This window comes from Acinonyx jubatus, chromosome E1 (genome assembly GCF_027475565.1).
Source record: "Acinonyx jubatus isolate Ajub_Pintada_27869175 chromosome E1, VMU_Ajub_asm_v1.0, whole genome shotgun sequence".
Taxonomy (NCBI): Eukaryota; Metazoa; Chordata; class Mammalia; order Carnivora; family Felidae; genus Acinonyx; species Acinonyx jubatus.
This window is the reverse complement of record NC_069397.1, coordinates 60042134-60058337: the sequence shown is the minus strand read 5'-3', so window position 1 is coordinate 60058337 and position 16204 is coordinate 60042134. Positions and strand designations below refer to the sequence as shown.

General features: G+C 52.3%; 1 protein-coding gene across 10 annotated transcripts in view; it reads left to right on the top strand.

Annotated features, from left to right (window-relative positions):
• B3GNTL1 (UDP-GlcNAc:betaGal beta-1,3-N-acetylglucosaminyltransferase like 1) overlaps nt 1-16204 on the top strand; it is a 98003-nt gene that overhangs the window by 67563 nt on the left and 14236 nt on the right. For all 10 annotated transcript variants that reach the window (XR_008294143.1, XR_008294142.1, XR_008294141.1 and 7 more), the window contains 2 exons: nt 8522-8617; nt 14945-15069. Coding sequence is in view for 3 of the 10 variants with exons in the window: in XM_027052136.2 (XP_026907937.1) it covers nt 8522-8617; nt 14945-15069 (221 nt within the window). In the remaining 7 variants the exon portion in view is untranslated. The remainder of the gene's footprint in view (nt 1-8521; nt 8618-14944; nt 15070-16204) is intronic.

Genomic DNA, 16204 nt, shown 5'->3' with positions numbered 1-16204 from the left:
TATCTAAGTCATTTAATTTATTGGCATAAATGTGTTAATAATTCCCTTACTCCTTTATTAATGCCTGCAGGTCATGTGATTTGCTTTCTTTTCCTCCTATTGATTTGTGTCCTTCGTCTTTTGTTTTTGTTATGGAAGTTAGAGATGTGTCGCTCTTGTAGACTTTCTTCAAGTATAAGCTTTGTTTCTGTGGATGTTCTTTAATTTTTTTTTAATGTTTGTTTATTTTTGAGACAGAGACAGAACATGAACGGGGGAGGGTCAGAGAGAGAAGGAGACACAGAATCCGAAACAGGTTCCAGGCTCTGAGCTGTCAGCACAGAGCCCGACGCAGGGCTCGAACTCATGGACTGTGAGATCATGACCTGAGCCAAAGTCGGATGCCCAACCGACTGAGCCACCCAGACGCCCCATGTTTCTGTTGATGTTCTTGATGGCCCCTTTTCTATTTCATTGATCTCTGCCCTTATGTCTCTTATGTCCTTTCTTGTATTTAGTTTGAGTTCACTTTGCTCTTCTTCTGTCTTCTTGAGGTGGGAGCTTCAATCGTCAATCTGAGACCTTACTCTTTTCTTGTATAAGCATTTCACACTACAAAATTTTCTCTGTTCTGGCCACACCCCACGGTTTTGATATGTTGCTTTTTCATTTTCATTTGGTTCAAAATATTTTCTAATTTTATTGTGATATCTTCTCTTGGACCCCCGGGAAGTTTAGAAGTATGTTGTTTTAATTTCCAAATAGCTGGAGTCCTGCCTGTGGCCCCGCCAGGCTGGCTGCCTTTTGCAACAGCACCTCAAGGGCATCAGAGCTCTGGGCAGCCGCCCACCTCGGGCCCCTTGCGCACGACCCTTGCACTCCTTCAGGGGAGGCCTGCCACGCCGGCCGGGCTTCCAGAACTGCTTCCAGGCCCCTTCCTGCCCCCTGCCTTGGCACCCGCCCCACCACCGTCCCTGCTGGTGCACCTCAGTGCCCCTCCCCGACCCTGGGAGCCCATGAACAGCGGGCCCACCTGTCCCTGGCCTGATGCTCAGCCCATTCTGCTGAGGGCCCCATCTCTCCCTCCAGAGTGACCACCATCCCCACTCAGTCTTTGGCATGCGTTTCTTTCTCCTTATTTCATAGGCCTGCATCACTAAAGAATGCACTGGATAGCTTTGCAGACAGATACTAAGTTCTAGCCGATAGAAACATAACGTGAGCCATAAATGCAAGCCAAAATAGAGTTTGAAATTTTTTAGTCGTCATATTAAGAAGGTATAAAGAAGTAGATGGATTTAATTGTAATATATTTTATTTAATGTACACAAAATACTATCATTTCAATGTGTGATCGATAGAAAAATACCAATGAGATACTTTACACTCTTCATACTAAGTGTATTTTACTCTCACGGCACATCCGCTAGGCCCAGCTTCATTCGCGCACCCATAACCCGTGTGCTTGGGGACCAGGCTGCTGGTCTCTGCTCTGCCCCACTACCAAGTTGAAACATCCCTCCAGCTGCAGCCAACCTGCCAGAAAATGCCTCTGGATTTGTGGCAAGTAGGAGCTGAACACAGGAAGCTGGGGTTTTGCTTTGTCAAAGTTCACAACTAGCAGTATGAAACCGGTTTTTTTGACGGTCAAGGAAGTTATGGGACACATTTGTTGGGACTGGTAGAAAATGCTGGCATTCAGGAGCCCTTCTGTGATGTCTGGCAATGGGGAGCCCCTGGATTCCAGGACCCTCGAAGCCCCTCTAAAAGCACCAAAAGCCTGATGTGCAGAAAGCAGGGCACGGGGTCCCAAAGGCCACATAAGCTGCCTCAGGTGCAGCTTCCTTGGTCTCAGCAGATACCTTGGTGGTTCAGGTTTGTGCCTCAGCCACAGGCCCAGCTCCTCGGCCGGCCGCAGGCCCCACTGATCCGATCTCTGTCACCAAAGGTTAGAACGGCTGTCTTAGGGTTTTGTGGACGTGGAGACTTGCCCTCTAGAGGCTGCCTGTCTTTGCTCGGCAAAAGCTGTTGGTGTCTGTCCACGTTGCTGCTGTGCCTGCAGCCTGTTCTCCAACTGCCAGGGACGGTCCCTTTGTGTGGCTGTTCCACGGTGTCCTATCACTCATTGCAGAGTATTTAGGTTGCTTCCTGTTTTTTCTGTTGTGTGTAAAGCTGCTTTGAACATTCACGGACAGGTTTTTTTGTTTGGGTTTTTTTTTTTTTCTTTTTTTAGTTATTTATTTTTGAGAGAGACAAAGCCTGACTGGGGGAGGGGGAGAGAGAAAGTGAGAGAGAGAGAGAGAGAGAGAGAGAGAGAGAATCCCAAGTAGGCGCTGCACTGTCAGTGCAGAGTCCCATGTGGAGTTCGAACCCACGAACTCATGGACAGGTTTTGTGTGGACATATGTTTTTCTTTTTCTGGGACCCCCAGGAGTGGAGTGGCTGGTTGTGTGGAAAGTCTGAGTACCTGCTCGGCCGCTTGCAAGGCGGGTTATGTTCACTGTCCTCTCCTCAGAGTGTAACATCTCACTCGGTATTGTCAGTCTTTAATTCTGGCATTCACGAGGCTGTATTGTGTTTCATTACAGTTAAATGTCCCTGCCCCTGGCATCCAGTTAACTAGATGCCAGGAGCCCCCACCCCAGGTGTGACCACTAAGAATGCCTCCAAACATTTCCAAATGTCCCCCTGAAAGTGTTACCTTACATGGCAAGGGGGTCTTTGTAGACGTGACTAAGGATTTTGAGATGGGAGACCATCTTGGATGGTGCAGGTGGGCCCTAAGTGCACCACGAGTGTCCATATAAGAGGGAAGCAGGGGAGTCACCAGGCCGTGCCAGGAAGAGGGGGCAGGCCAGACCGGAGGTCCAAGGGGCACGCGGCTGTTGTAAGGAGGTCAGTCCTCCCCCGGCTGACCTGGACACTCACACAACCGAGTCACCACCACAGCAGTTTTTGTAGAAGAAATTGGCCAGCTCGTTCCAAAACTTGTTGGAAACGCAAAGATTTAGAATAGTCAAAATACATGTGGACAAGAGCAGAGTTGCTGGCTAGCGCTGCCCGACTCCAAGGCTGTGTGGTGCCAGCACAAGGAGGGACCCGCAGATCCCTGATCAGATAGAAGGGCCGCACGGCCTGGTGCAAAAGATGGCATTGGGACGTCCGCACATCCACGCACAACAAAACCGAACTCGAGAGCCTTACACGCAGATTCCTGTGTTGAAACCCTGGCCTCTAACATGACAGAGTTGGGGGGCCTTTGGGAGGTGATTGGGTTAGAGGAGGTCCTGGGCGTGAGGCTGGGACCGGTGCCCTTGTCAGCCGGGAGGCCCTTCTGCTGTGCGCGTCCTGGTGGCTGGAGTCCTGGTGGCTGAGGTGAGGGGTCCTGGCTCCACATGTCTTCTCCCCAGGCCCTCCCACCCCTAGAACATCAATGCAAAGAATTCTGCTTCCTGGTGTCCACCTGTGGCTGGGCAGCAGCGAGAGCCTCTTTGGCCCGGACCAGGTGTCGGGGCCACTGGCAGCATGGCTCCCAGAGAAGCCTGGAGGCCCTTCTGCCCTTCACTGGGCTGCCAGAGTAGCAGCTGAGCCCGGGACCCAGCCCCTGATGTCCTGGCCTGGCTGAATCAGGGGTCAGGGCTGGGAGGTCTGCCCTGGCCACTCAGGCACATGATATGGTGCTGGGAGCGGCCCAGACCAGCCATCCTTCAAGGAAAGGCCGGTTTTCTTCCAAGACCATTTCTTCCTATGAAGAGTCTCGGGGAACTTCAGAGGCAGGGTATGCTCACAAAGCATAGGACGCCTCCTCCCTGTGTTGAGGGAGTGGTCACTGGACTTCCTCGGCCCCCACAGTCCCAGCTCATTGCCCTCCGGGAGCCCTTCTGGACACACTCCACACAGCATCAAATTCAAACACGGAATTCGTTCACAGCCTGAAGCGTGTCTAGAACTGAAGACTGGCAAATTTCCAAAAGGCCGTCAAACCCCGAGGCTCTGTCCTGCCAGCCTGCCCCCTTCCGGACCTCTGATCTCCCGCTGGTCACAGAAATGTCAGCAACACCAGGAACAGTGCCCGGCTTCCGTCCTCGTCCCTGCTCTGGCCTTGTTCCTTCCCCAAGTTGCCAAGAAGAAAATTCCATCAGCAGGTTTCTCCTGTCACCTGCAGCCAGCATCGTTTCCACGGAGAGACATGAGGCTCCCGAGGGAGCAGGGGACACGTCAGCTGGGGGCTGGCATCTCAGGGACAGGATGGAAAACCATGTAGCCAGTCTCTGCCACTTGGCCTGTCTCCCCTGTTCAGTCCTCACATTGGGCAGTGAAGCTGGCGGCCTGTGGGAGCACATCTATGTGTATCTTTGTAGGAATATGTGTGCCTCTGGTTTTGTTTTGTAAACAGACGCCCTCTCCTAGACTCCACGAAGCCTGGAAAAACCATTTAAAGTTGAAAACATTTACTTGTCCAAAGACTAACACACCATACAATGGATTGGTTTTTCCCTTTCTGGCATACAGTTCTGAGTCTTACCACACATGCGTATGTGTGTAACCACCCCGACCGGCTCGTTTGTGTAAAATGCTAAGTATCTCGATGTGCTTCACTGGGCCAGCACTCTGCAAAGTGGCACCACTAACGTTGCCACTCACAGGAAGCCCAGCGACCTACCTGATGGTAGCTTCTGAGAATTGCAAACAGCCCCCCGTGTGGAGTGGATGAGTGTTGGGCTGAGTGGAGGGCTCCGGAACTGTGGGGACCCACAGCAAACATGGTGGAGGGTTCCAGAACTGTGGGGGCCCCCAGCAAACACAGGTGATGCCGTCCTCACTGACCATCATGTAAGCCGGCTCAGACAGCCAAGCGAGAGAGGGACTTTGCTCTGCAGCCGTGTGTGAGGAGGCGGGCCTGTCCTGAGGGGCAGGGTGCCGCTGGACAGTTGACACATCGAAATACAGTTGACGCTTGGACAGAGTGGGGTTTCAGGGTGCCGAAGCTCCGCACAGGCCAAAATCCATGTATGACTTTTGACCCCAAAAAACAACTGCTAATAGCCTACAGGACAAGAAGCCTCACCAGTGACGTGAACAATTAACACATGTATTTTATACCGTATTCCTCCAATAAAGTAAGCCAGAGAAGAGAAAACATTACTAAGAAGACCACTAGGGAAACTCAATAATGGCACTGCGCTGTATTTATTAAAAAAAATCCATGTTGTAAGTGGACCCACACCGTTCACTCCTGTGTTGTTCAAGGGTGAGTCGTGCTCTCAGAACTCAGAAGAAGTGCTTCCCAGGCCCAGAGGGCTGAGGGGCTCGTTGCCTTTGCTCTGAGCTGCAGCTTAAACTGCAGTTTAATCAGTCAGCTTTCAGGGTTCTGTGATGTGCTCAGAGCCTCCCAGTGCGGGAGAAACTGAGATTCTGGGCCCAGCTTGGAACTGAGTGTCTGGCATGTTCTCACAGAAGTCACATGCTCATGCCCTGCCCATGACCTGTCACTGGCATGAGTTCAGATTTTACGGGTTAATAGGAATTAACTCAGAAAAGAAATGCCCAGGTGTGGAGCCCCGGGGCCCAGCTCTCCACCAGTGGGACTCGTTGACACGTAACACCTTTTTGTCACCACTGATTGTTTTCACTAGGGAAACAGGGCTCCTTCTCCACCCTCTGGGCCACTGCTGCTCAGACAGACCCCGGGCTCCCACCAGCCAGGGTGTCTCAGGTGCTGTGACCCTGTTTGGTGGGGACAAAAAGCTATGGGTGCCATCACTGCATACAAAGGACCTTCTGAGTCCTGTGGGAACAGGTGGACCCCAGGAAGCAGGAGGCAGGAACATTCTAGAAAGTTAGAGTTCCAGACTCTCAAAGTAAAAGAAGTCCTTGAAGAAGGAGCAACTGGAGGTCAGGAAAGATGATGGCAGGAGAGATCTGGGGACAACGTTCTGCAGCTGTGACTTCCCGGCACAGAGATGGTGTTCCAGAAGAAAACCTAAGACAGAACTATGAGGACAGCAGGTGATAGGGTTAGGGTTTGTGTGCACACACTTGGTACGCATTTTGCAATTTTTCTCCTAAGGTAAAAGGTCTGGAAGGGAACACACTGTAAATTTAATACTTTATTTCTCTGGGTGGTACAATTAGGGATGGTTTTAGTTTTTCTGCATGACGTTCTATATTTTGTGTCAATGAACATATATTAATCTTGTACACAGAAAGCATTTTCAGAACAAAATTAATGATTCCACTCAGAAAATTTTTGAGTGTTTTCTTTATAAACGAAAGAAATTGCGTTGAATATAAAAGTATAATTATATAGTTATGTGTATCTTTTTTTCTCAAAAATTTTTTCCTGGAAATGTTTTTTTCAAGGTGGAGCCAGCTTTTTCTCTGACTATAATCTTGCTTTTTTGTTGATGTTTAAGAAATTCAAGGGTGCCTGGGTGGCTCAGTCAGTTAAGTGTCTGCCTTTGGCTCAGGTCATGATCTCACAGCTCGTGAGTTTGAGCCCTGCTTCAGGCTCTGTGCTGACAGTGTTGAGTCTGCTTGGGATTCTCTGTCTCCTCTCTTTCTATCCTTATCCCACTCTTGCTCTCTCTCACAAAATAAATAAAAATAAACTCTAAAAAAATTTTTTTTCCAGAAAAATATAGGGACACCTGGGTGATTCAGTTAAGTGACCAACTCGATTTCGGCTCAGGTCATGATCTCACAGTCTTGAGATCATCCCCAAGTTGGGCTCCGCACTGAGTGTGGAGCCTGCTTGGGATTCTCTCTCTCCCTCTGCCCCTCTCCCCTGCTCACATGCGCTCGCTCTCTCTCTCTCTCTCTCTAAGAGTAAATAAATATAAAAAAAGAAATTCAGGAATACAGAAAAGAATAAAGCAAATCCTATGTAACCTCAGCAGTCATTGGCGACTGCTGTTATTATTTAGGTACATTCCCTTCCATACATTTATGTATTTTATGGACTCATTCCAAATGTTCTTTATTGTATTGTGCTTTTAAGTGTGAAACTGAATCAAGGAAACCTCACTTAGGGTGGGATAGAGGCGGGCAGGGGGAGCTGTGGGCCCAGCACTAGTTAGCAATCGCAGACCCAACAGGAGGAGAGGCACCTTGCAGGAAGGTTTCCTGCTGCTCCGGCAACAGCCCAACCAATGAGAAGCCACCATACTTCCAGCTCCCAGTATAGTCCAATGGACATTCTGTTTACAACAGCACCGCCCAACCTCCCGCCTCCTCTATAAAAGCCTCCCCACCTTACTCCAGACTTCCGTGTAATTCTGGTGAGGTTTTCCTGTCATAGGTTATTTCTAGACAGTTATTTCTAGAGAGCGTTTTGTAAGTCCTGGGAAAGTGAATGGGGTAATTGCTGAAATGTCAGTGGTGCTCTGGGCTCAAGGCTGTGGGACGTGACGGCGCTATGAGAACAGGGCCCCAGGAGCCAGTTAGGAGACCGACCCGCCGTCTCTGCCTAACAGTCCTTGAAACCACACACCTGCCCCTGCCTTGCTTGCTTTTCTGTAAACACCAGTTTGCTCTACGTCTGGAGGCTCCTTCTGTTTTTCTCCCATGCTCTAACATTCTTCGATGTTTCTACCTGGCGAACATGAAATAAAGACCATGTGCAGTTTGTTCCTGCCGCTGTTTTCGCTGCAGAGGCAGCCCTGCACGTCCGCCCAGTCTCAGCATCTGGAGAATTTTTCTTCAGCGTGGTTACATATATTGAACCAACCTTGCAATCCTGGGATAAAGTCCACTTGGTCATGGTGTAGGGTCCTTTTTCTATGACGTTGGGATTCCATTCACTAGTGTTTTGTTGAACATTTTTGCAACTGTATTCATAAGGCATCTTGGTGTGTAGTTTTGTGATATTTTTGACTGGCTTTGGTGTCAGGATAATGCTGGTCTCTTCCAGAATGACTCAGGAAGTGTCTCCCACACTTTTCTGTTGTTTGGAAGACTTTGTGAAGCATTGATATCAATTTGTTAAATATTTGATAGAATTACTGGTGAAGCCCTCTGGACCTGGGCTTTTCTTTGTGGGAAGTTATGTTTGGGGTTTTTTTAAAACTACTTTTTCAATCTCTTACCTGTCATAGATCTATTCATAGTTTCTATTTCTTTTTCAGTCAATTTCAACGATTCATGTCTTTCTAGGAGTCTATCCGTTTCATGTACACTATCTTTTTATCCTGTTTCAGTTTTTCTTGTCATAATTAAAAGCAACATATTTATGTTTTGTTTTCACATGAAGCTTCACCACCAGTCAAAAGCAGGGGGACCTCCTTATTGAACACAATCAGTGAGCGTTAACCTGGGAACAGGACCCCAGTGGGGCCACTCATTCTGTTGGCCCCTCTTCCCCCATCTGTTAGCCTTGGGCACCAGATACTGTTGATGTGGCTGTAAAGTCCCTTGAACTGCTGTACCTCAAAGAAAGGCAAATTCATTTGTCACTTTCTGACTTACACTTTGTGGAAGATAAGTTGTCAGTTGTTTGTGATAAGGTGTTCTCCAATAATTATGTCAGTGTCGTTGCTTCTAGGTCTTTACCTCCAATGGCCCAACTGTGATCATGCCCACCTGGTTCTGCTCTCGAGCATGGTTCTCCTACGTGGGCCCGTTTGACGAAGGCGGGCAGGTAAGTGTGGGCCCCTTGTGGGCCCCCTCCTCTGGGGTAACACTCTGGGGTGCGAATTCCCTGAATCCCAGCCCTACCTACTTCATGGGTGCTGTGCCCTCTCTGGGGATCCAGGGATTAGGAAAATGCCTTCCATGAAGGCCTTCCCATCACTTCTCCTGCCGGCTGGGCTGAGTGTTCCAGAGAGTATCTGAGGCCCTGGCACCACCTGGGATTTCTGTGTGCAGGCCCAGGCTACCTCATCCTGGCTTAACAGCTGTTCGTAGGAAAGCACAGGCCGTGGAATCACCCTCCTGTTCACTCCATGGACTGGGCCACAGCTAGTGGACATGTGAATTACCCTGCCGTGCACTGTCTGACCTTCCCGTCTCTCCACCTTGCTGGGATGGGAGACCAGGGCACTTTGTCATGGAGGTGTGTTAATTCATGATTTTAGGGCATTTGGTATCATCCCTGTGTTCCTGTTTCTCCCCCCAAATTCATACAGATAGAACTATGTACATGTGATACCACCCTGCCCAGGGGCCCCAGTCTCGGGGACTTCAGCTTCACCAGCGGCAGCAGGGGCCAAGGCAGGCAGAGCTTTTTTTGCGGGGGGGTGGGGGGGGGGTGGCTCTCAGCCGACAAGTTCTCCCTGACTGTGAGACAACAGGGTGGGTAAAGGGAAACTCCAGCAAATCTCCCCACCTAAGCAGGTGCTACAAAAGGCCCCTGTTCTCTTTGGAGCTGAATCCAAGCACCCGCTTTCATATTCTTCTGCAGAAAATGGCCCAGAAATGGTCATCGGGAGGTGATCCCTGAGGAACACTGACTGAAAGATCTGACAAATCCCTAATTCACAGCCATGAGTGGTCTCAGGATTCAAAGTACATCAAGCCTTTTAGCTCAAGGCAGTTCTTCCTGGAGTAGAAGTACCTGGGGGCAAAGAAAGGCCATCAGTCCCTTTGTACCAGGGCTGAGGGACCAGAGATCAGAGACCAGAGACAAGGGATGAAGAATCACATATCAGGGACCAGAGATCAGGCACCAGATATCAAAGACCAGGGATCAGATATTAGGGACAGTAATCAGGGATCAGGGACCAAGAATCAGATATTAGGGAGCAGAGACCAGAGACCAGATTTATTTCAGGGACCAGAAGTCAGATTTCAAGCACCAGGGATCAGAGATCAGGGATCCGAGTTCAAGGACTAGGGACCAGAGATCAGGAACATTGATCAAAGTTCAGGGACCAAGGATCAGAGATGAGGCACCTGAGATTGGGGACTAGAGACTAGAAATCAGAGAACAGGGATCAGGGACCAGAGTTTAGGGACCAGAGATCAGGGGCCAAAGACTACAAATCAGGGATCAGAGACCATAGACCAGAAATTAGAGATCGCAGACCAGGCACCAGGAATCAGAGACCACGGACCAGAAATTAGAGATCACAGGCCAGGCACCAGGGATCAGGCACCAGAGATCAGGGGCCAGAGACCACGGACCAGAAATTAGAGATCACAGACCAAGGATCAGGGACCAGAGTTTAGGGACCAGAGATCGGGGCCCAGAGACCACAGACCAGAAATTAGAGATCACAGGCCAGGCACCAGGGATCAGGCACCAGAGATCAGGGGCCAGAGGCCACGGACCAGAAATTAGAGATCACAGACCAAGGATCAGGGACCAGAGTTTAGGGACCAGAGATCAGGGCCCAGAGACCACAGACCAGAAATTAGAGATCACAGACCAGGCACCAGTGATCAGGGATCAGGGACCAGAGACCACGGATCAGAAATTAGAGATCACAGGCCAGGCACCAGGGATCAGGGACCAGAGATCAGGTTTGGGGACTGGCCCTCAGGTAATTTTCCATGGGCCTTAGTGAAGAGCCACAGTCTACCCAGGGCCAAGAGCCTGTGGCTCCTACTTTGTGGAGAGAGGGGCAAATGGCCGAAGCAGCAGAAAACAGTCTAGGTGCTAAATGATGTAGCAGGTGACCAGAGGTGTGGACTAGGGTGGCCCAAGGGTCAGCAAATAAGCCGGGGCTCCAGGGGGATGGAAATAGTGGTTGTGAGCTGGACCTACAAGGTGGACAGGTTTTAACTGGGAAATGCACTTGCAGAGGCAGGCTGGGAGGGGGAGGGGAGATTTGGAGGTAGGTACCGTGCTGGCACAGGGTGGCATCCAGCCGTGGTAAGCAGCCTCTGCTACCAAGCTAGGGAATCTGAATGCCTCCAGGAGGCAACCAGTTCAGGCCCTTACACAAAAAGGAAAGTAACAAAAAGGACTTTGTTGGTTCTGAACATGCCTTCTGAGGGCAGGCTGGCCTGGGTGGGAAGGTCGGGAGAGGGCCCGTCACTGCCCGGGGAGAACTGGCTGCCCAGAAAGGCTGGCCGCCAGCACTTTCCTGATGTGCTTTTTTGTCTGGTGGAAAGAGCCGGCTGGAGTTGGCTTGTGAGGGGGGAGGCCACCCTGCCCTCCCCCTGCCGCGTGCAGCACCCCCCCATGCCCTGCCCTCCCCACACTGTGTGCAGCCCCCCACGTCTTGCCTTCCCATGCAGCACCCCCCCCCCCCCCCCCCGCAACGCCCGGCCAGCAGCTCAGAGCTCTCAGTGTCAGCCATTCTGGTTGGTCTTGGCGGCTTTTCATTTTTATTTGTGTTTCTGAGACCACTAAGGATGTTAAACAATTTTTATGTGTTCATTGGCCGTTTGTTATTTTATGAAATGTCCAGATCTTTTGCCCACTTTCAAGTGGGTTGTTTTGTGGTTGTCAAACTGGTGGCATTCTTTTTTTTTTTTTTAAATGTTTATTTATTTAGAGAGAGAACACATGAGGGTGAGCAGGGGAGGGGCAGAGAGGGGGGTGGAGAGAATCCCAAGCATGCCCCACACTGTCAGAGCAGAGCCTGATGTGGGGTTCCAGCTCATGACTCATGAGATCGGGACCTGAGCGGAAACCTAGAGTTGCACATTCGACCTAATGAGCCCCCCAGGCGCCCACATTGTTGGCATTCTTTACCGCGTATTTGCTTGTGGATGTTTTCTTCTATTTGACTTCTGCATTATGGGATTTCCTCACTTCCACAGCCTGAGGACATCGGGGCCATAAGGCTGTGGCTCCCATCCCTGGGGAGTCTGTGTCGCCCACCCCCCCCCCCCCCCGCCCCGCCCCAACCACGGCCTGCACACTGCACACACGGCCTGCACCGTGTCATTGCTGCAGGAAGGCGGCTACTCAGCCATCCGGAGCCAGCGGCCATCACCCACTCTGGGCTGTTTAAATTTCTCTGGTGTTGAAGGCTTGCATTTTGTTCTAGTGGTTATTTCTGTATTTCTCTCTTTTCAGATGCCCTTAGTCCTGTGTATGCTTCTTAAACCTTCTCTGGTCTGCTATTTTCCATTTTCGAAAGGTATTCTGACGCTCATCTGCTTCCTGTACAACCTGCAGTGAGACCCTCTCTTCCCTTCTCCCGTTTTATTGTGTGATTTCCAGTAATGTTGGAAGACATACACACGTGGATGCGTCGCCCACCCGACCCTGGGTCCACAGCCATACACGTCCCGCTCAGAACGTGGTCCTTGGTCCTGCTACTTGAGGGACATGGCCGTACAGAACACCCTTGGCTCATTTCCTTTCCTTGAGAGTGAAAATTCTGTTCTGCTCTTGCCTTGGTTTGTTGCTTTCCAGAGTCTGATGCTCACCGAAGTCTCTCTACCTGGTGAGCGCGTGATCATGCCTGGAGGCTCTGAGGGTTATTTCCTTGTTAAAAACTAATAGCTTCACAGGGACTTAACTGCTGCGCCTTTCCGGTAGGTGGATAAGGTCTGCTGTGTTTCCCAGAGTTTCCTTGGCACATACTTTTCAGTGCGCCCTCTGCTCTGTCGTTTTCTTCTTCTGTTTTGCAGACTCTGGTTTCACATCAGTGGGATGGTCCCTGGCTTTACTCTCAGGAACTTTCTCTCCCACTCCTACGTTTCTAGGCTTCATTTCTCATATGATTTTATCTTTTCCTCCTATTTCTGTTTTGAGTTCAATCAATCCCCTCTTATTTTAGAGGTTTATTGAGGAATAATTCACGTACCATACAGTTCATCTGTTTAAATGTGCAGTTGGATGTATTCTAGCAAATCCTCAGGCACACAGCATCACCAGTCTGCTGCCAGGAGCGGCCAGGCTTGGGAGGCACACCCTTCCCCCCTACCCCCCCACCCCCTGACACCCCCCCACACCACTGCCCGGGTCCCCCTTGCCTTCTCAGGTGCAGGGACGGTTCGGTGCTGATCTGACTCCTGGTTCGGGGTCGTCTTTGTTGTGGTTACATCAGCGGGTTGAATTTTATTCATCTGGGGAAGTGTCTGACTTTCTGCACTCTCTCCCTCTGGCTCCGCATAGATGACTTTGCGTGGCCCTGTTCTCAGGGATCCACACAACCCGCTCTCCTGCCACTGTCACACGCAGCTTCCAGAGCGTATCAGGGACTGGCGCCTGCTCTGTGCTCCCGTCTGCCCCAGGACCCCAATCCCCTCTCACCCCATCACCAGGGTGTGCTGCCCTGCCCGCCACACCCCCACCTCCGGGACCCTCAGTGTGCCCACCCCGCCTGCCACGCCCCCACGTCCGGGACCTGGCACAGTCCTTGGTTCCCAAAGTCAGCTCCAGAGTGTCTGTCCACCTGGGTCACTCTGTAAGGCCAGCACAGGCCCGGGAGTCCTAGCCAAGGAGTCTGGTGCACACTTCCTTGTATTATGGGCGGACCCCGAGCCAGCCGAAAGGTGCCATGTGCTCACGGCAGGGTGACTTGGGCACAGAGCCTGTGGCAATCCACAGCAGTCTAACGGTGGGGAAAAGCTGTGAACACCCTCGTTTCCAACGTGCGGGTGGACAAGTGCGTCAGCACACGTGACTTGAAGGACTAGTTTTTACAAAGACCACGGTGATGTGAAAAGATTTATAATAAAACATTAAGGTAAAAACCAAGCTTCAAAACTGTTTGCGGCTCTGCTGAAAGTGTGTCCACCGGAGAATAAACACGTGGGCCACGCACGGAAGCTCAGAGCAGCTTTGTGGTGACAGTCACAGGTGATTCGCGTAGGTCCCTTTTTCTAATTTCCTGTCTTTCCAAACCTTTATAGAGCAAACTGTAACCACGCACTTTACAGGTTTAGGAACAGGAAGGAAAAGGTGGGCTTTCTTCTTGGGATCTGGAAGAACTCACCTTCAGGGTTTCCTTCTTTCTGGCCAGAAGGAAAGTCGTGAGAATTTACTTGGATGTGGCCCTGGAGCGCCACTGCTCCCCACAAGGCAGAGAGTCTGAGCCACTGTCCACCCTCCTGGGCACCTGCTCACCAGGGGCGCAGACTCCTGTGGCTGAAGACTGTACAGAGGCTGAGATGGTAGCGGTGACGCAGCCTGGAAGGAGCCTGGGAACCAAGAGCTGAGCCGGGACTTGCGCCCAGCGCAGCGCTTCCTGGTGGGGCTCAGCCCTTCCCAGAAGCGTCCGGCCCAGAGCCGGAAGTGGCAGTGCTCCTGGGGAGCCAGGCGTACTGGGTGTTGCCAACGCTGACGAGACCTGGCGAAGAGCCAGTCTGGGGACACGCTTGCCGCGTGGAGCGGTGGGAGATGGGGTCTCCCTCGGGACTCCATGCCCCCGAGGGCAGCCGTGCGACCCTCCTCTTGGGGAGAGAGGCAAACTGGGCAGCGGCCAGGAGGCCCTGGAGAGGCCGCAGCCAAGTCGCGGGCTTGGCTGTGGCGCCTGCGCTGCCTTGGGCTTGTGAGCCGGCCTGGGGTTCAGGCTGTAGACCTGTACAGTCAGAGACCAGGCCCCAGGGCGCACCTTCAGTGACGCACTGCTTACAGCCAGGAGGGTGGGCAGGACCCAGACCTCTCCGCCCGCTGTCACTCTAGAGTTTAGGGAATGAAAAGGGGGCTGAGCCAGTGTCTGGCTTCCAGCTTTGGTGCTCAGTGCTGAGCTGGGCCAGCCCGACCGGCTGGGGAATGGTGGGAGGCTGAGTTCTCTCAAGACAGGAAAGCTCTCAGGTCCGTGCAGCACAGAGACCCCGTTTGTGGGGGGTGGGGGGGAGCATAAGCGAGGGTGACTCTGGGGCCTTTCGTCCACCCCTGTGACCCTAGCTCTTCCTGGCCATCACGTCCTCATCCTGAGATGACGTCCCCACACTCGAGTGCTGGGCACGCCAGTGACACTGGAGCCTTGCAGATGAGGCTGGTTTTTACTCCCCACCTCCAGTCACCTGAACTAGTGCTCACACGGAAGCCTCTGGCACAGGTGTGTCTTCTGCGGTGAGCGAGACACCAGCAACATCGATGCTTCTGTTTCCCCCGCAGGGTGAGCCAGAGGACCTGTTGTTCTTCTACAGCCACCTCAGAAAGGGCGGCGGGGTCATCCGCGTGGACCAGAGCCTCCTCCTCTACCGCTACCACCCCAACGCGGCCACACACTCTGTCCTCGAGTATGTACGTCCCAGGCTTCCAGACCTGGTCTGGGGGCCACGAGGGGCCAGGGTTGAGCATGAGGGGCTGAGGTCCAGGGTCAAAGGTGAGGGGTTAGGGTCCGGGTCGAGGTCCAGGGTTGAGCATGAAGGACCAGGGGCCAGGGTCGAGCGTGAGGGGTCAGGGTCTGGGGTTGAGGGTGAGGGGCCAGGGTCAAGCGTGAAGGGCTGGGGTCAGGGGAGAGGCCGGGGGCCAGGGTGGAGGGTGCAGGGATGGCCAAAGTCTAAGCCAGGATCAGTGGGGTAGACACAGGTCACCTGGGGTGGGTCTCTACCCCAGGTGAGCGTGGCCGGTGTGGGTACACAGAGTCCGTGGCCTTCATGGGGGAAAGCCGTCCCAGGGTCTGTGGTTGCGGTTTCCCCAGGATGAAGGCCACGTCTGTCCCCTTTTTCACAGTGAGGTAGAATCTTGCGTACGTGTCCCGTTGAAGTGTTGGTCTCAATTGCCGTGAGCTGACGGCAGCCTCCCAGTGAGCCTGGTGCCCGTCTAACTTGGCTACAGGTGGGCTCATTGTGCCCTCTCTGCCCCCACCGAGGGGGCTGCTGTGATGGCATCTGCTCGGCCCCATGTCCCCAGTGGCCAGCGTGTCCTCGGGCGTGTCCTGCCCGGGCAGGAGGGGTGGAACGTGGAGGAAGGCGAAGCGAGGGAAGGGGCGTCTTCTTGTTTCTTCGGTTTAAACTGTGCGTGCATGGGCACGTTTCTCACAATTACAAGTGTGTGTCCCCTTGGTGCCTCACAGTTGTGACACTGCTCACTTTTGGGAACAGGGTTGGAGGAACTGGGCCCTCGGAATGCGAAGAGCTTGACCCCGGGGCGCATTCCTGTCTTGGAAGCAGTGTTCACTGTGCTTCCCTGCAGGGTGTGAGAAGGCTGCAGCTTCTCAGCTGAGCGGCCTCGTCTGGGGAGGTCTGCCGTCCACCTACACGGGGCGCGTGGTGCCAGTCTGTGTGACGGTCACATATGGGGCCCAAGTTGCAGTATCCATGTTGACTCGGGAGGTCAGGCGTATTGTTGCGTGTTGAAACTTCCATTTTCCGGCTTTCAGCAGAAGAGCTCGATTTTGGTTGTCCTGTGTTAAATCTGAATTTTTATATA